The 19,733-nt window shown below is 37.0% G+C and overlaps 1 protein-coding gene across 2 annotated transcripts in view; it reads left to right on the forward strand.

The window, feature by feature from the left end:
• The window catches only part of Sh3rf1 (SH3 domain containing ring finger 1), a 144,013-nt gene that overhangs the window by 83,345 nt on the left and 40,935 nt on the right, over positions 1 to 19,733 (forward strand). For both annotated transcript variants that reach the window (XM_003469135.5, XM_063234777.1), the window contains exons 3-4: positions 6,456 to 6,731; positions 7,469 to 7,564. In XM_003469135.5, coding sequence (XP_003469183.1) covers positions 6,456 to 6,731; positions 7,469 to 7,564 — 372 coding nt within the window. The remainder of the gene's footprint in view (positions 1 to 6,455; positions 6,732 to 7,468; positions 7,565 to 19,733) is intronic.

The following is a 19,733-nucleotide window of genomic DNA, read 5'->3' on the forward strand; positions in this document are numbered from 1 at the left end:
GCTACATGGTCAAACCTAGAGAACCTAACTATAGAACTGTCTTTCCTAGGGATACAGTATTTTTTACTTACCCACCCATATTTTAGCATTCACCCCACTAGAGATAACATTCATTTTTTTTCCATTTATTCACTCAGCAAGCATGTATTTTCATATACCAAGTAGGTGCTGGTGATACCAAGATGAATAATGGATAGCCCCAGCTCTCCAGGAAGTTGCAGTCCAGCAGGGGGAAGCAGGTGTGAACAGAGTAAGAAGAGTCCTTAATAAGGGGTATGCTTAAGATGCTCTGGGTTTGCATAAGAACAATACCTTGCTGGGAGAGTCTTCCCCAAGGAGGCAGTTTCTGAGCTAGGTCCCTGAAGTACAAGTAGCCCACTTGCCTGTGAAAAGCTGTCCTTTGACCTAAACAAGATTCAGAACTCTGATCTTGGCTTTATTTATAACCTGATTGCAAACAACAGAAGCATTACGCTAGCCTTAAACTAGACAAAAATGCAAGTGAAACAAATGCTGTGTAATGGTCAACTGCGAATGTAGAGTGAAATGTACCTACAATCTGGAGTACCCTTGAGAGGGAAGGTGGAAAGAAAGATGGATTCTTCTGTGTGAAGTTTGGTGGAGGAGTTTGTTTGAAGTTGGAAGTGGTAACAGACTGGTTCTTTGCTGAGGGTGGAAAATAAGAGGTGGAACTGTCCATTCAAATGGAGAACTATTCAAGTTAAGATTTAGATCATTAATTTGATTGAGGAGGTAATTGGGAACCATCTCTAGATTGCAAAGACATCCATGATATGTTCAAGACTGTGTCAGGAATTACTCCTGTTTACTGTGGTTATAAATTACTGGTTCTTTTCCTACTTCACAAGATCCTACTTTTTTCTGTTTCCTAAATGTGAGTATTTCCAAAATGATGCCTCATGATCTACTTTGCCCTCCACAGCACTACCTTTCAATCAGCGCTCACAGGTGTCACTGCAGGTTGGCCTTGATCAGCTTGCATTCTTGATCGGGATAAAATTGGAACCCCATCTGGGGTAGGGAAAAATTATTGCTAGAAGGAGAGCGGAAGGAAATGTCTTTGGAAGAAAAAGAACACTGGGATGTAGAATGTGGACCAAAAGAATAAATTTGAATGAAAAACAGGTTTTTTTCTTTTGTTGGGAGGGGCATGGTTTATTCTTAAAGCACTGATCATTTTCAACTGCTGTCCTCAAAGTGCTGGTTAGATCTTCATTTTATGTGGCAAGTTTGAGGTAGAGGAGAGGTGGAACCTTAAGAAAATGATCATTAGATAAAAATTCTGGACACAACGCTTTCCACAAATAAATAATAAAGGAAAGAATAAGTAAAAGATGGACTCTGGGATTATGGGATTCTCGGTTCTTCTGATAATACTTTGGAAAAATAGCTTGTAAAATTCTTGAATGTTTGTTGTATTGAAGTTAAAACATTTTCAATTGTGGCCAAATCAGATTTGAATGAGTTCTTTGACCTAGACATCTTGAGAACAACACTTAAAACCTATAGAATGAAAGTTTTTATGAAATACTGTTACTATATCTTGATGGAAATTTTACTTTGTAGTGAAGAGCCAATGTTTTACTTTGTATTTTGTATACAAAAGAGAGTTTTAAAAGTTCTTAAACCTATTTTGCTGCTTGATACTTTGTGGTATTTTCTGTTACTATGGTTTCTTTGTGTCATGGTTCTCTTTGGAAAGTTTTTGAAAGTCAGTTTGGAATCAGGCAGGTTTTATATCAATTTAGATATAACTCAATTATTAAGTTGTACATATTTTATAGTGCTTCCCACTATTAAGAGTGTCTTCTAGATTTTGTTTTAGTAGGTCATTGAATTCTTTTTACTTTATGGAGCAATAAGAAATGCATGAAGGAATTCGATTTTAGAGAGGCTGTCTTGCATGTATATATCTAGGCATTGGCATTTAGAGTCTATAAAATAAATTGGCAGTGAATGTTTTATTTACCTGTTAGAATCGCAGCCTGATCATCAAGTAACATTTTTGCCAGATATATTGGAATATACTCCATGGCACAGAGATGGAAGTATAAGGCATTTAATCAAAAATATTTGTGTGCAGACTGCATGAAGATTTTAATGTCTTATATGACAATCTGCATGTATAATTTAGAAACAAATTATTCAAGAGGTAAAGCTTGTCCACTGTCATGCTTTTTTTATGGGAAAAATAATTCACTTACTGAAATTATTTTAGAAGTGAAATTGTTATACTTTGTCTGCATTGCCAAGCTTTTTGATAAAGCTGGCAGCATGAATGACAGCCACACACCCAAGGTTAGACTGCAGCATTGGTTTCTCTCTGGCTGTCTCTCTTTTTAAGCCTCTCTTTCATGTGTAGCCAAGTGAAAGTCTCCAAGTGAAATGTAAGCTCTGTGGATCCTCAGGAGCCTCCGCCTGATGAGAGGATCCAGAAGAAAAGCAGCAGTTTGGAAAGGCTGCTGAAGGCTCAGAGGGCAGAGGGCCCGGGTGATGACACGACTCTGCAGACCTTTCTAAGCAGATCAATGAGAAGGCATCACCTCCCTGGGCTCCGCGCGTATTTTATCCAGAAGAGTGGTCCTGGGTTTTCAAACCAATTGTTTTGGCTTTATCCTTCAGATGTTGCAGAAGGAAAACGTGTTCTTTTATTGCTCTTCCAAGTCGTTTAACCGTTTATCCTTAATCATCTGCAGTCTGTGTGGGAATAAGTCTTCTAAAGATCACTGAACTTTGCTTGATTTGAAATCAGAGTAGAATTCATTTTATTTAATGTGGGAAACGTTCTTTGGAGAAACTTGACACAAACTGGCTTTTTAGTGACTTAGAATTTAATCAAAAGAGAACACCATAGAAAAACACTGCCAGATGTACAAATGTCTGTTCATGGGTTAGATTGCCATAAGCTGTGTGATTCTTTCTCTGTGGTTACTGATCATTGAAATAACCATAGCAGTCAACATTTTGCAAGTCAGTATGAATTAATGAAGTTTTGGTTGCATCACAAGGATGTAACCTTAGGCTAGCTGTAATGTGTATCATTGTTATCATAAGTTTTCTCCTTCCCACTTGTTCTGTTAAGAATGATGATTTTTAGAAGCATTTTTAATAGGTTTGCCTTGTGGAAAAGTTAATAAGTCCATTAGACCACTGGTGTGTGTGGAAGCCATCTATAAAGAAATAAATCCCCTTATTTCCCACATCAGCATATTACAAAAGAGCCATACTGTGGGTCATTTGGAATTTTACAGATCTCTTCAAAGAGCAGTTCAGAATGGTTTCTCAGAGTGCTAAATCTGTATCTTGGTGCATGAATTTGGCTGGCATGCTTTTGGGCAGAGTGGGCCAAGTAGAGCTAATTGAGGTGGGGAAAAATCGAGAGAACAGGCCATAATGATGAATAGAGTTATTTGTCACTGAGTTTGTAATAGGATTTCCAATTAATTCATGCAGGCTTCCAGTGCCTTACATTAGCCCTGTCAAGATGAACTACTGCCACATCTAAAATGCCATCCCCTATTAAACGGTGCGTGTCGGTGAATTTGTAATTTCTTCTGTTCAACCAGAAGATGAATAGATTCTTTTTAGAAAACAAATGTGCACTTCAGAAATGCACATTTCAAAATTTTGAATGCTTCCTAGGAGGAACATTCTTTGCATTGTTATACAGTGAATATGTATTAAAAATGCAGTTGTTATATGAATCTATCCAAAATGAAAGCATTCAGCTGGGTAGAGACAAGACACCACAGTCATTTCAGTGATGCTCCATTTCAGTGATGACCAGGCTTTTTACGCCGGGTGGTGGTGGTGGTGGTGGTGACGATGGTGGTAGTGTGGTGGCGCTGGTGCTGCTGGTTATAGTGTAGTTTGTGCGTGTAGCCTCTGTACCATTCGAGGAGATTTATGCACACTAATTTGCTAAATCTGCACAAACAACCAAGTTATATTAATGCACAGAGAAGTTAACCTGCCCAAGATCACACAGCTAGTGTCTTCTGAGATTCAAGCTGCCAACCAGCTCCCTATCCTCCCTGATCAGTCTCATCAGTTGCATTTCAGGAGATGGTTTAGTTCTCTTGTCAACTCTTTACCTCTCCCTGACAATAATACTTACTGCTGTATTTATTTACAGCTGTTCTTTCAAACTTATCTTGGGAAATATTGTTAAGCTGTGTTAACTAGGCTTGAAGAAATACGCAATACAGAAGAGAATGTAGTGAAGTGTAGATGAGACTTCAAGAAATACATAATATAGAAGAGAACGTAGTGAAGTGTAGGTGAGGATGGACCACAATCAGAACTCTTCCTTCCACAAAGTTGGGCACTGAATGGACTGTGACCACAGCTCATGACATTATAAAGGATGAGAATTCCTGGGTGGCCTTTTTTTCTGGAAGAACAGGGCTCAGCACGGTTACTTAGACAATTGTGTCAAGGCTGAGTAAGAAGAGTTGTGCTATTAGAAGCCAGATCTGAAGGCAGGATCCAAAAGTTAGAGTGCTTTTAAGGGCATCAGTACTTGTGAGAGGCTCAACTCCTGTCTTCCAAGGATGTTAGTCTCCAAACACCGCTAGCTTACTAACCTCAGCATCACATGAACCAGGCCAAGGCTTGCTGACTGCCAGTAGCATTTTGAGATCAAAAATTACTATTCTTCTTAAGCCAGACAAAAATTAACAATGAAGTTTGGCTTATGAGTAGGCCAAACTCTAAATCTTTGATGAGAAAACAAGCTTCTTACTTAAAGTCATATTACGGATTTCTGTTGCCATCAAGGAAGCTATAAAACTTAGATCTACATTGAAGGGAGATGGAGAAGTAGTTGCTGTACCTATTGATCTATTTTATTGGAAAAATTAAACTTAAAATTCAGTGGCATAGGCCTGTGCCATGTACACTGTCTGCCTGCCTGCCTACCTTGTGTCTGTTTTCCGTTCTACTGCCAGACGCATCTGCCTGACACATGGTCTTACCACGCACATCTGGGCTTCAAACCTGACATGCCAGCCTAATGTCATGAACGTGTCATTCAGGGCCCTTCATAAATTGGCCTCTGCCTGCCTCTCTTGTTCTTAGTACTCCTTAATTCTCAGACTGGCATATTGCATTCTTTATAAACCCTAGTCCTTCCACACCATGGGCTGATTCTTGCTTCCATGCTCTTGCTGGTGGTGTGCCCTCTGCCTGGAAGGCCCTCAACTTTTCTTTTTATTCATCCACTCCAACTTTGGCTGAGGCTAATGTGTCCTTTAAGACTTGGGGGAAGTATTTCCTTTTCCCATCCCCAAACCTCAGAGTTCTCCCAATGTGTATTATCTGTATCATCACAATTACCACCCTGTTTCATGGTTATTGCTGATGCCTTCCTTTAATGAACTGTGCTTTATTCTTTTTCAAATTCTTAGAACTACTACATTCTCTGGTAAAGAATAAAAGTTTATAAATGTTTTCTGGATGAATAATTGAACAAGGACATGAGAAGTTAATCAGTAATCTTATTCAATGAATTAGTATAAACCTGTTTGATTTACCATATATTTTCTGAATCAGTGATAGGCAGCAGTGCTCTAGAGAGGCCAGAGATAGTAAATGCTCAAGAATGGGTGCCTGCAGTGCTGCTGGGGAGGATCATGTTTAATATTTGATGATTAAAATGCCTTAGGGGTGCATACAACTTTAAGCCTATTACTTAAAGCATAATGCAGTGCAGTAACATTTAAAACCTCTTTTCTTAACTGCTCAGGCTACCAGTGCTCTCTAACCAGGAAAAGGAAAGTTGACTGATCTTAAACTGAAAAGCCGTATGCACACTTAACAGATTGTAAACTCTGAGAGGGCAGGACTGTAACTGTCTCACTGTTATGTTCCAGATTCAGGCATAGGGTAGATCCTTAATAAACAAATGCCTGTTGAATTCATGAAAGAATAAGATCTCCTGCTCACAAGAAAAGGGGTATCATGAAAAGATTTGTCCAAAATCCAAACTTTGGTTTTTATGAATTGTATTTAAGAGCAGTTAGTGTATTGGTGAATTGGGTTTCTGTTCTTCTCAGCACTTGTTGTTTATTCTGATGAGTGGAGTACTTAATACAGAAATTAAGCTTTTTAAAAAAATGAGTGTTTGACCAGCATACCAGGGAGTCAGACTCAGCAATCATATGTTTATATACTAATGTCCTCAAACAAATGAGGCAAAAATTCCCGTTACATTAAAGTTGAGAGTAGAAGGCTACATTGTGGATACCCCTATTGTTCTTATTCCTGGTAGGCACTTGTTTTGCGTTTATTGGTAGCATATCTAAATAGTTTTTTATAATGTAAGATTTTCTTGAGAGGGGAATGTTTGGATTTCTCCCTTGACAGTAAAGTTATATTTTGGAGAGACATTTTAAGGCTGTGTTTTTCATTAAAATTCGTCTTTTTCTTTAAAGGGTATACCTCAATTACCATGTGCCAAAGCATTATACAACTATGAAGGAAAAGAACCTGGAGACCTTAAATTCAGCAAAGGTGACATCATCATTTTGCGACGACAAGTGGATGAAAATTGGTACCATGGGGAAGTTAATGGAATCCATGGCTTTTTCCCCACCAATTTTGTGCAGATTATTAAACCATTACCTCAGCCCCCACCTCAGTGCAAAGCACTTTATGACTTTGAAGTGAAAGACAAGGAAGCAGACAAAGATTGCCTTCCATTTGCAAAGGTAAGTGGAATTAGAATGAAATTTAGCCATTCTTTTGCACCTGAAATATTGCTGATACTGCCTTTTACAACAAGATAATTTTGTGTGAACCATCTAACTGCACTTCTAAAAATACCTCACAACAGTCTTCTTGAAGAAAAATAATTTTGTACAGACTTTTATGAGAGATAATTTTGATTGATACTCTATATGATGGTGTTTTTATATTCAGAGCTTACATTTATTTCTAAGCCACTTTAAAGGGTATGTGTGGCACCTAGGAATTTTAAAGTACTGAATTATGAATAAAAAATGAAATAAAATTATTTTATACATAAATTTATTTGTTTAAGAGCAGAAAGATATTTACTGAACTGATAAAATGGCTTGGAAGTTTAAAGTAGAATATTGTTTTTGTAAAGAAAAGCAATAGAACATACATTTGAATGGACATTTGGCATCTTAGAAAGGGAGAAGTATCTGAGGATCAATTAAACACAAATTCAAGATGCTAGGGTGAGTGTCACTTGAATGTGCAGTTTATGGATCTAAGCAGCCAGCCACTTGTGCAGAAGTTCATAGTTTTATAGCTAAAAAAGAAAAAACCCAGATTGACTAGTTCATGAGAACACTGAATCTGTGTACTAGAGTTGTGCTATAGCATTTTTATTTATCTACTGTTGAAACTTGAGTCCTTTTATTGAGATAGAAAATTAAATAACAAACTTAGGGAGACTCATGCTTTGTTATTTCTTCAGGATGACGTTCTGACTGTGATCCGCAGAGTGGATGAAAACTGGGCTGAAGGAATGCTGGCAGACAAAATAGGAATATTTCCAATTTCATATGTTGAGGTAAGTTAGCCTATAAAATCCTGAATTGTGTTAATACTCATCTTAGTAAATATATCTTAAATGTGTAGTTGGAGTATTAAGAAGTGCTCACAACGCAAAGCCCCAGGAGTGTTCTCTTCAGGATCACTGGATGGATCGGGAAGAATTCCTTCATCTGCCCTTCAGTAACTGAAGACAATGGAATGTTTGAAACCTTTTTATGTCTTGTTAAAGGTAACATATTCCTACTGTCCGTCATCTGTCCAATTCCAGTTGTTCTGTTTCCTTTTCTGGCTTTGGGATCAGAAAGTTAAATAAGTTCCTGAATCAAGTGAAAGATTTATGAATTTATTTATTTCTTCCATTAATGACCACATCATCAGAACTAGACTAATGAGTCATAGAATAATAAGCAGTTTATTTATTAAATGAACAACTCTTTCTCAACCACATGCTAGTAATTTCTTAGCCCCTCCCTCCCCTTTTAATTACTTAATATTACTTAGAAAAGTTGTCGTCAAACTTCACTTAGCGAAGTCTTTTTAAAGAGTATCATAAAGTATCATGGTTCTGTTATTTTAAAGAAAAGCAGAAATTAAAGGGCCGAGGGTTTAACTCAATGGCGTAAGTGCCTGCTTGGCAAATGCGAGGTTATGAGTTTGACCCCGGCACCAAAAAAAAAAGCAGAAATGAGAAGTGATCTAAGAAGTTACAGTATATACTAGATCTTCATTGTATCATATATCATAAATTGTTCTTTAGTAATAATCATTCTTTGCTGAAAACAAAATTAAAGACACTTTCAAGAATAAAACAACCACAGGCCAAACAAGGTTATTGAGGTCACAGAGGTTCTGGAAGGACACCTGTGTGATAGATACATAGAGGTTCATCGAGAAACGCAAAAGAGGCATTTTATGACAGGAAGAACACCCAGGCAGGGTGACCAGAATGTGCAAAAAGCCAAAATGAAAGAGAGTGCATAGGTTATTTGGGGGAGCTGAGTAATTCTGTTGTTTAAAATACCAGTGCATATACCTTAAGCGTGTAAAAAGAAAGATACTATCACTTGTATTTTGCCATGTTTTTATCTGATTCTGAAGGCTAAAATGACAAATTATGTCATTATAGCTAATACTCAGTTTCCTCTTTAGGCAGTGAGACTGCCAAAGTTTTCATAAAAAATCAGCTTGTGTACCATATATTCATGGGAAAGTAATTCAAACTCCATAAAGTCTTGAGTTTTATCCATACTCTTCAGATGTTTCTGGTTTTTGAAATATTTTTTCTTATTTGAAAGTAAACAACAGACAAAATGTCCTTCACAGGCGGTCTTTCTTGTACATTATTTGTATAGTCTAAATGTGGGTCATGGAAAACTACAGGCATTTCCAAATATTTGAATAATTACATTAAAGATCACAATCACAAGTTCAGTAATGAAAGCCTGTTTTTACTTGTTAGGTATTATCAATATTACATGCTGACACTTAGTTTGTGATGCATGAAAAGGCATAGCTATATTTTTGTTATTTGGTAGGTGTAGATCGTGCAGATAGGCATTAATAGATCTACCCACAGGAAGTCCAGAATCACTTCCAGTCATTTGAGTCATTACGATTATTTACTCTGACTTAAATTGGAAAGGTAAACTTCTACCCAAGTGGAAAGTACTTTCATTCTTTTTCCTCTTTCTTTTAAATGAATATTTTCCTTTTTTGAATCAGAGTTCTGCTAGCTAAGATTTGATAAACAAATCATCTGTCTTAACGAGCCTGTGAACTTGTCTTTGATGTCAGGCCATCAGATTGGAGCTCCTGGTAGGGAGCAGAGCATCTGGGGATTAGTGACACCTGGCTCAGCCCCTGAGGGGATTGAAATAGAGGCAGATTTCCATTGCAGCCTACCACAACCCAGCCATTTCAGTAATGTTGAGTGTCTTGCAAGGCAGTTTCAGATATGGAAAGGCAAACTATGGAAATAAAAAAGAGGCCTTTCTCCTGTTTTATAAACCCTATTTATAATTTGCCCACATTAGGGCCCAGACAGACCGGAATATAAAAATAAATCATGAAGGGGCTGGGGATTTAGCTCAGCGGCATAAGCACCTGCCTTGCAAGCAGGCAGTCGTGAGTTCGATCCCTGATACCAGGAAAAAGGAAAAAGACAAAAATAAATAATAAATAAATAAATAAATCATGATAAGAGTTCACTGGTAAATAATTCTTATATTTTATAAGCAGACATTTAAATCTCCATCAATGTTAGGTACTTGGGTGGGAGGTTTTGTTTAACACTGCTGCCCAAACATAGTTATCTTCAGAGCTTTTGCGAAGATCAAATAAAATAATACACTCAGGCAGTTTTGCAGCTGTATGTCTTATATAAAGTGATTTGGAGCTCAGATTAGACCATAATCCAGATTGTGCCAGAGTATAGTAATTTTCAAATAAAAGAACCGTGCCATCATGTACAATGAGGAAAATATATTCACAGTTGGGTTCTGAGTCACCAGAGCCGTATCTTAGCTTACACAGACCCCTAACAAAGTCTGAAACTCCCCTTGGTTGGTTTTGGTAGTGGAAATGCCCAAGAGACTTGGTTGTGGCAGAAGCTTTAAACTGGATGAGTCTGGCTGTAGCATTATGAGACTGGATTGGGTTAGTGATTCAGATATTGAATTGTGGAACTAGGGAGAGAAGAAGATAAGGGAGATCAAAAAGCCAACATCAGAAATGCAAGGATTGGTGCTGGGGAGAATTGAGGTGGTGAGACATGCTGCTGGAATAGGACACCCTCCTTCCTGTCTTCAGTGATCTTTCTCTATTCTTTCAACATCCCATAACTGTGGTCTGTGATCTCTACCTGCATTGAATGAGGGGATAAAATAGGAGTAATATCATGGTTTGCAAACGGATTTCCTATTAAAGTGAAATGCAAGATTCTTCGGGGGTTAAATAGAGATAGAGAGTCTCTGGTGGGAGTTAGTGAATAACAGAAAGAATTGCTATGCAAGCGGCCCTGAGTTTTGTCACTTGGAGTTCTTGTTTAGCTCTTATGATGAAGCTTCTTTTGTTTTGATGTCATGATTCACCTTTTGTCTTTAAAGAGTCTCTCAGCAGTCTTCTCTTTGGCCATGCCTTGGATGTTGTGGATTATATCTATTTAGACAAGCTTTTCCTTGGCCTTGCAGGTTGTGGAATTTATTCTGTTTAGATAGGCTCTTTGTTGCCTTGAGCAGGTTGAAAAGCAGTGAGGGGTAACAGTTTCCTGGGGAAGCCCGGGGAATTCTTGAAGACATAGTATGAGGATATGTACAGAAAGGGTGCATTTATCAACAAATTTGTTGCCTGCTTCTCTCAGTTAAAAAATAATGAGTTTTTTACACAATGAGATGGAAGATTTTAACAAGCCCATTAATTTGGAACTGACTCATTTGATTTCAGCAGTCATTTAGACAAGGATGACACAATTTCTAGCAGGCAAAAAGTTTGAATGAGGTAAGTGCTAGATAAAGGATTTTGCCTGTTTTTCAAATGTGGTATATTGTAGGATTATAATGAACTACACATCTTCATTAAGTTTCTCATCTTATTTTGCTTCCTAGTCATTTGTTTGACATATCACTTACCCAAGTTTTTCAACAACAAAAATACTATTTAGCAACTTGCTTCTTTGACATAAATAATATAAAGATAAGCCTTCCTTGGCATGACGTGTAGTGGAAGTGCCTCCTAGACAACTGTTCTTCCTCTCGTTACTGCCAGAAAGAAGGGCTGTTTACTCGTTCTTTAAATCTCACTCCAGATGTCATCCTCCTGACAGATTTTCCCTCACTATCTTGTCAGAATTAAGTCCTCCTCACCATTTGCTTTACCTCAAACACTCAATGGTGAGGGGGCGGGGGGAGACACGGACTCTGCAGCTAGATGATGACTAGGATGCAGGTTCGGGCTCTACCACTGATAATGTGTTATTTGGGGCCTGGTCTTCTTATTTTAGAAATAAAGATCTTCTGTATCAGATGCATTAATTCCGTGACACTTAAGAATAGTGTCTGGTATAAGCACCTGCCTTGCAAGCAGGCAGTCGTGAGTTCGATCCCTGGTACCCATAAAAATGAAAAAGACCCCCCCCCCCAAAAAAAATAGTGTCTGACACTCTGCAAGAGCTTTGTAAGTGATTGCTATGATTAGTGTCACATTGTTCCTCCATAGCACTTTGTACTAACTATTCCAGGTCATTGTGGTGGTGACATTAGAAGGGAACCCCGAGGGCCTTGACTTCTTGGCCTACCTCTGTCTCCTGGGGTTCTCACACAGTGCCTGCTCACAGTGGGCTCTCAGTAAATGTTGCTCCAGTGACTGAAAAGCAGTCTAAGAGCTTGTAGAAGAAAAGTTCAAACCAAAAAACTGGATTGTAGATTTTTGCCCCGTTTTTTAACTAAAGTTTTCAGCTAATATTTCTGTCATTCTCTACCAGCCATATATTTTGTTACTGGTGTATCTTGGTTTTATATCAGGAAGTTACATTCCTCAAAGTCACTGGGTCTGCGTGACCTTAGTGAGAGTGCTTTCTTTCTTTTTTTAAACTAGATTGAGTGAGTACTTGGTTATGTCAATTTTAGAATTTTTCTAGACCAAAATAATAGTAGCCATACCATGTGGAATGATCTTACAAGTGCTCCTATTTATTTGTAATGTAGACTCCCTGGTGGGAAAGCAGAGTTGCGGAGATATTGGCCAAGGATATACCATTTTAGTTAGAAGGAATAAGTTCTGCTGGCTCTGGGATAAAGTACATTATCAGAATTAACAATGAAAAATCAAATGTGCAGAGCACAGCACAAATGACCTTAAATTTATGGTTCTGGCTTTCTCTTCTGTGCATTTAGGGAACTGGAAGATACTCTGTGTTCCACACAAGTAGCAGAAGTTGAGTTGTATAGTTTGAAATCGTCAAGGTGACTCTTGGAGGAACTAAGAATAGCAATGTTAATTTTATTTTATTTTTTTTTTTAACTTACAGGTTTTCCTCTAGAGAATAATGATGGGGGGGCGGTGGCAGAATAATAGTTTTTGATATAATGATCAAAGAGTTGATTGAACTGCATAAAAATTCTATCACTTATATTTTTGAATGTTCTTTTCTTTAAAATTAAGAAATAATAATCAGTGTTTATATATATAAAAGAAATTTAGAGAAATTGTTGGGAAGTTGGAAAAAGAATTAGGGTATTTCCTAATATCCCAATTTCTCCTTCAGTTAGGAAGTACATTAATTTTTATAAGTAGAATTTAGAGATATTGTTGAAAAAATCAGTAAGGGAGAATGACTGTTAGCACCCGTTTTTTCCCCTTAATCCTGACTAACTGAATACATTGGATTTGCTTTTGAGCACCACTTTTCTTTTTTTAAAACACTGTGGGTTACGTCCCCTCGTCCAGATTTCATATCTTCTGAATGTTCTCATCTTGATATAAAGAACTGTAGTTTTCCCTTCTGCTGCAGTGATAGAGGGAGAAATGACACTGGTTCCTAACGTTCTCATGCAAAGATAGGTCTCCTGTAAGCTCTAGGAACAGGATACTTAATATATATGGCCAGAGACTCCATCTATAAAGTAGTTGCTTAGATTAGGTAAGTAACTTTATGTAGGGCAGTTCATGCTCCATCTATTATTCAGTGGCCTCTTTCTAACTTAAGAGTTTTCCTTTTGTTTTCCATCAGGAAAACATTCAGGGAGCTGAGATTCTAAAGATCGGTTAATGTTTATTGAGTTCTCACTGCATGAATGGACAGTTTCCAGCACACTAAGCAATTTTGTAGGACATAAAAATGCAGGTCTCCTGCCTAGCCTTAATCAGAGCCCTAGGATAATGAACAAATGGTGTCTAACTTCCATAGTATTCCCCAAAGAGTCCCCAGATTCAGGGGCTGGGGATTTAGCTCAGCGGCATAAGCACCTGCCTTGCAAGCAGGCAATCGTGAGTTCAATCCCTGGTACCGATAAAAAAAGTTTTAAAAAAAAAGAATCCCCAGATTCTTTAGCCTGGCTATATTTGCCTATAAGGACCAGGGCGCTAGTTAAGAACTTTACCAATTTTTCCTGGAAACTGTATTTTAGGATTACTGCTTTTGCAGCTCATCTGGGATATTTCTTTGCCCATATACTTGTTGAATACTCACCATTTCTTCAAGGTCCAAATAGATACAGTAATTCTCACAGAGCTTTTCTTTTCCAGTTCTATGCAATAAAACAAATTCTGTGAATCCTAACAAAAACAATGTGCTCCCTGCTTCAGACTCCTACAATACTTAGCTTCCACCATTCTTATGGATCTGAGACGTTAGTATAGTTATTCGTTGTAGTTATAAAGTCATACAGTTATATGTGTAGGTGGTATATTATTTTCTTGCATTCCTTGAGAACATGTCTCACATACAGAATAGTTTTAATCTTTTACTTCTATAATATAATCATATTCCAAAGAAAAAATTTGAAAAGCGCATAAATAATTCCCGCTTTCATCCTGTATTCCTTTGGTAAATCTCTCTCCATTCTTTTTGCTTGTGTCTTTATGGTATGATACACATACTTTTGCCTTTCTCCCTGTAGGTGAAGTAGTATTATCTTATCAGTTTTTATGACTGCATAATAAATACTCTGGTAGCTAAACCATAATGTAATTAAGCATTTTTACCACTTTTTAGACAAATGTCTTATTTAGGTGATCAGAGCCCCTAATTGAATGGTCCCTATCCTGCTCTAGGCTCCTGCCTCGCTGTGCACTAGATCCAGAAGACACACAAAATCTAGTGTTTCTCAGAGTAACACAAAATTTATTACTATTATTATCCAGCTTTGCTTAATAATTGCATAAAACATCTTGTTTTTCGTTTAAAAAATTATGAAACCACTTCATGTTCTAACTTCAAATTCAAGTTCTAGTTTTCAGTCATGATTTACTACTCAGTTTCAAATATCTGAGGTTGCTTTTTTAGGAGAAAAATACAAATCTGTAATATGTAATGTTTTTAGTATTTTAACAATTTAATTATATTGCTACAGGTTCATTTTAATTAATTATTAACTCATATTTCATATCCTATGAAGAAGACTGAATGAATATACTGTTCTGGGCAGTTATTGTGCATGTGTAGCATATAAATGGCTTGAACAGAAGCATTTGGCTATAAAGTCAATGGGAGAAACTTTCTTTAATGAAGAGGAATGTATCAGGAAAGTTTTTCCTGTTACAATATGTTAGTTTTTGATAATCAGCTAAGTTTAATAACTAAGTTTAATAATGGTGTGCCTATAGGTTTTACATGCATGCCAATCAAAACTTTCTCCATACGCTGAGAAAACTTAAATGTGCAAAGTCACAAAGGCTAATAGCGTCAGTATTCTTAGTCTTCTTGATCAGATTCCCTCTTGTTCACCCTTCCTGCCCATCCTCTGTATCTCCCCCACCCCAAGCACTTTAGGTATCAAGGACAGGGGAGAAACTTGGTCATTGATTTATTAACTGATTACAAATTACTATGGAATGTCTGTCACTGTATAGTTTCACATTGACAAAGTTTTACTTAGAATTTAATGAGAATTCCATATTCTTTATCTCCTGGGGTGTTTGTGTGTTTCCTCTGTAGTATTCCTACATCTGGTAATGAGGTTCTGGAAAATAAAATGTATTGTTGGAATGTATACTTTCAGTTAATCGGCATTTCTGATTTATGATGTGCTTTTGGTGAACAAATACCAAATAGAAACATACCGAACCTCGTGCATTGTCAGATCCCATGGAGCAAAGACATGAACTGAGCCTGATTTTAAAATCATCAGTTGGTCACTCTCCTTAGAGCCATATTAGCTTGTAGATCTCTTGCTTCAGAAGTAACGTACACGTACCTCATGAGCCTCAGTCTTCAGGGTGAAGCTGCCTTCTGTCTGTGTTCATAAAGTGTTTCTCCTCCTCTGTGGTTGCTACCTTCTCCTTTCAGTCTTTCATCCTCTAGGAACTTGGTCACATCATTTTCGCCTTTTTCATTTTGCATGTCAATTATTCTTTTTGTTTTGGCTACCCCTCAATAAAGGAAAGTGATCTGCCTTTTGCTGTCCTCAAGAATATATTCCCTGACTACACTCTCCTCAATTATGGTTCTCCCTTTTCCTGGTGTAATTCTCAAAAAGAGTCCCTTACTGCATTTCACAAGCTTTGCTTTGTTATTTCTTGTACACAAAGGTACAAGGAATAGCAGAGTCCCTCCAGAGCATGAGATTGCCCTCCTGGTTGCCACTAACTGCCTTTTCTTAGCTCTTCTTTTGTCCTCCCAATAGCATCAACTAATGTTCTTAATCTCTCTGAAGATTTTGTGTTTTCCATTTCTGGGATGTTGGTTGGATGACTGGCCTAGGAAACTCAGCAGCATCTTCTGTAATTTGAGATTGTCAGTATTCCCCCTTTTTCCCTCCTTGCTGTTTTATTTTTTCCTCCCTGTCAGAGACCACCAAAAAATATGACCTCTGAGTAACTTTTAAGCACTTCCAAAATGGTTTCGTTTTAATTAGTTAAGGTGTAAAATCAGGAGGGTTTGTATAAGCCTAATTTCTAGTGTAACAACAACACCAAAAATCCCAAATAAACAAAAACATGCCAAGCAGTTGCCCCAGAGAGAGAACACGTTCCAGTTCACCAAAAGTTCTGCAAATGCCCACACTTACTGTTGATAATTACTTGGCCTTCCTTCACTGATTTTACTGCTTGAGCAGACAGGTGAATTCGCACCTCCTCTTGCCTTAATGTTGGAAATCTATTGTGCCAGTTCCTTGGTCCTCTTTTCTCATCAGTCAGAGTGTGCTGTGTCCCTGTTTCTCTCACCTAGTAGTGTGCTTTGTTTATCATGGTCACATTTGGGTGAGTAGAATCTATTTGTTTGATCCTGGTCGTCAGTGACTTGAGGCTGCTTTTCTGCACAGAGGTTTCTGCCCATAGGGTATCTTGAATGAGATATCTTTGTTTGGGGCAAAGGAAAGGTTTTGGAACTATATCCAGAGATAAAACTTTACAGACCACTAAATCCAACTTCATGTTACATGTGAAAAATTGGAGTCATGTACCAGATAAAGCAAGTTGCCCAGGGCAACAAAGAAAGCTAATGATTAGTTGGATTCCTCAGAATAGTAGGAATAACTCATGTTTGTATAGCACTTCATAGGTTACAAAGCATTTTAACCTGTACTTATCTCTACCTGGGGTATGCAGGAGTGACATTACTATGCCCATTTTATACAACTACGCAAACGGAGGGCATGACATTTAAAATGGTGGACCCTAGAGTACTCAGCCACTGAGGGCAGAGACCTGATTCTAACTAAAAACGCTTTGACTTCAAGTTCAGGGTTTTTCCTGTAGTTTTCTCTGATGCTACCTTTTCTAGCCCCCAAGCTCAAATTCTTTGTAGGTTTTCAGTGTCACGTACCTGTGCTTGTCTTTTTTGCGTTCTTTTCAAAAATCAGAAACTAGAAAAGGTAAATTCTTACTGAGAGAGAAAGACAAAAACAGACAGAGAGAGGGATCTAAGGCCAACAGAGGTAAAGATAACTATAATAAGCCAGGAGTGAAATCACTGATGGTTTCCCAGCCTCTGCAGGGAGGCAGTGACTTTGAAAGCTCCCTTTCCCTTGGCAGGGCATAGTAGTGAGAACAGGTTGAGAGTCCCTTTCCTCACTGTCTTGCTGCTTATTTGAGTAACCCTTGTTGTCCTGACAACTATTTCAGGCCCTGGAAGCTTGAGAAATGTGGGCTACAAGGGGTCAGGGGAAGAGTTCCAATCTATTTTATTCTCTGTTCAGCAAATTCTTTGTGCCTAATGAACCTCACAAGGACAACTACCTTGTGGTACAAGGGTGTCCCTAATTCCTTTCCCCTTGTGACTTCCAGGGGGTTAAGAGTTGAGCTAGCAAATCAAATGCACATGTTGCTGCTGAGCAAACTGAAATGTGGTTAGTCCAAAGTGAGATGTGATGCAAGCATGCAATACATACTGACTTAGCGCCAAAAAAAGAAAACATAACTATGTCAGGTTTTTATAGTGACTATATACACTGTGAATATACTGTACTAAATAAAATAAGGTATTAAAATTAATTTTACTCTTTTTCTTTTTATTCTTTTAATTGTGGCAACTAAAACATTTAAAATTATACATTTAAAATTTTATGCTTCATTTAAACAGTGCTGGTCCATAAGCTCTATTTCTTTTTTGTGATAGTTCTAAAAGACAAATATTTTTATTCATTCAACAAATTATTTACAGAATTGAACTGCTGCCAAAAGACAGGGTTTCAAATCAATTTTTAAAAACTCCCAAGTAATCCCCTCAGCCTCTTAACTTATTCTTCTTCTGTAGGCGAGTCTTATAAATGAAGACTGGGCTTGCTTTTTATAGTATGCAAACACTAACACTCTGTTATGTAAATTTCATGGAAAGATGAAGACTAATGAGGATACTATTGTTATTCATAATGCTATTATTATGTTAGACGTGTCTTGTGAAGGTCTATAATATATAGCAAAGTATTTTCATTTCTGCTAAGAGAATGGCCATGATTTTCTATTACTAGTTTTCTTCAAAGTATCTGACTTATATGGGGAAGAAACATTGGACCTAGCAATGCAGTAGAGTGTGAAAGTACAGCTTTATAAGTGTGGTATTTCAAACCAGGAAAAGATGGACTGTTACTTATTTCAGTGGTGGTAGGACCACTGCTAAGTCATGTGGAAATAAGTGTCCTGCCTTGCTTTTTATATAAAACTAGATGGTTGATGGTTCAAAGAATGAAATGTAAAGAGGAAAAAAAAAAGAGAGAGAGAGAGAGAGAGAGGAAAGAACCATTAAAATATGAGGAAAGTATTTCTTTTTTTAAAAAATTTGGGAGATTTTTAAAGTATGATGTTAAATTGTCATATGGAAAAAATTGAAAAAAATTTACTTATAAAAACTTACCAAGTTGAAACAACTTTTTAACTTGGATATATGCACACATATGTACCCAAATCATATTGCATAAAGGCCACTTGATAGGAAAAGAATATTTATAATATAAATATTTAAGAAAAACAGCCCAATGGAAATATGGACAAAATATGAATATAGGCAAATCCTCAAAAAAGAAAACAGATATTTAATCTCAAATAGAGCAACAAATGAAAGAGTATAATCCAGTTTCTTACTTTTTCAACTAATAGATATTTAAACAGTGATTGATAACACTAATATTGTTAGCAACTTGGAAAAGCAAAGGTGTAAAAACACTTTGAAATTTTTGGAGTATAGTGTGGCAATATTCAAAAGTATTTTTAAGCTTAGCTTATAGGTTATCTAAAAGTTTGACTTTTAGGAATTTACCCTACAAATATGTTTACACAAGTTTCCAAAATATATTAAATGATCTCTATATATTGGAATACTATGACTGTCCCTATTGCCAAAGACAGATATGCATAAGATGTTAAGGGTAAAAACAAGGTGCATTTCCTGGCCTATTTGTGTTAAAACTTATTCAAGTAGTTGCATAACAATGGCATGTATGGAAAGATATGTTCTAAATTGTTAAATGTAAATACATCTGGAAAGTGGGTTGAAAGGAGACAGATGTGAGGAACTGACTGAAACTTAGACTTTTTACTCCGTAATAGTCTATACTATTTATTTCCTTATAGGAAAGAATGAACATATGTTACATGACAATATATTCTTAAAGTATTACTTGTCTTTTGTGAAAGTTTCTTCTTAGACCTACTATTTGTATTCTCATAGACCTACTATTATCAAACCAAGAGACTGATTCATCTTTAAAACTTAATGTGCAATCATCGCTATTCAACCTAGTTCTCATTAAAATTATTTTCCCTTTAAAAGACCATTAAGTCTAATATTTTAAAAGGCCACGTTGTCTTAGCAAAGAGGGCAACTGCACATGCACCCAGTTTATTTTAGCATCTTATTAATACATTTGCAGTACATAATGATTACTTTCATCACGAGGAGTTGTTATATGCATGTAACACCTCTTATTCTTATTTTTCATCCTCCTTCCAGTGTCCTCTCTCCATCTCCTGTGTTTCTTATAAGATGCCTTTTTATCAGTATTTACTCTCATGTTTATTTGTACTCTCTGATA

Source organism: Cavia porcellus, unplaced genomic scaffold (genome assembly GCF_034190915.1).
Source record: "Cavia porcellus strain 051 isolate PalLab524CR breed Dunkin Hartley unplaced genomic scaffold, mCavPor4.1 scaffold_24, whole genome shotgun sequence".
Classification (NCBI taxonomy): domain Eukaryota; kingdom Metazoa; phylum Chordata; class Mammalia; order Rodentia; family Caviidae; genus Cavia; species Cavia porcellus.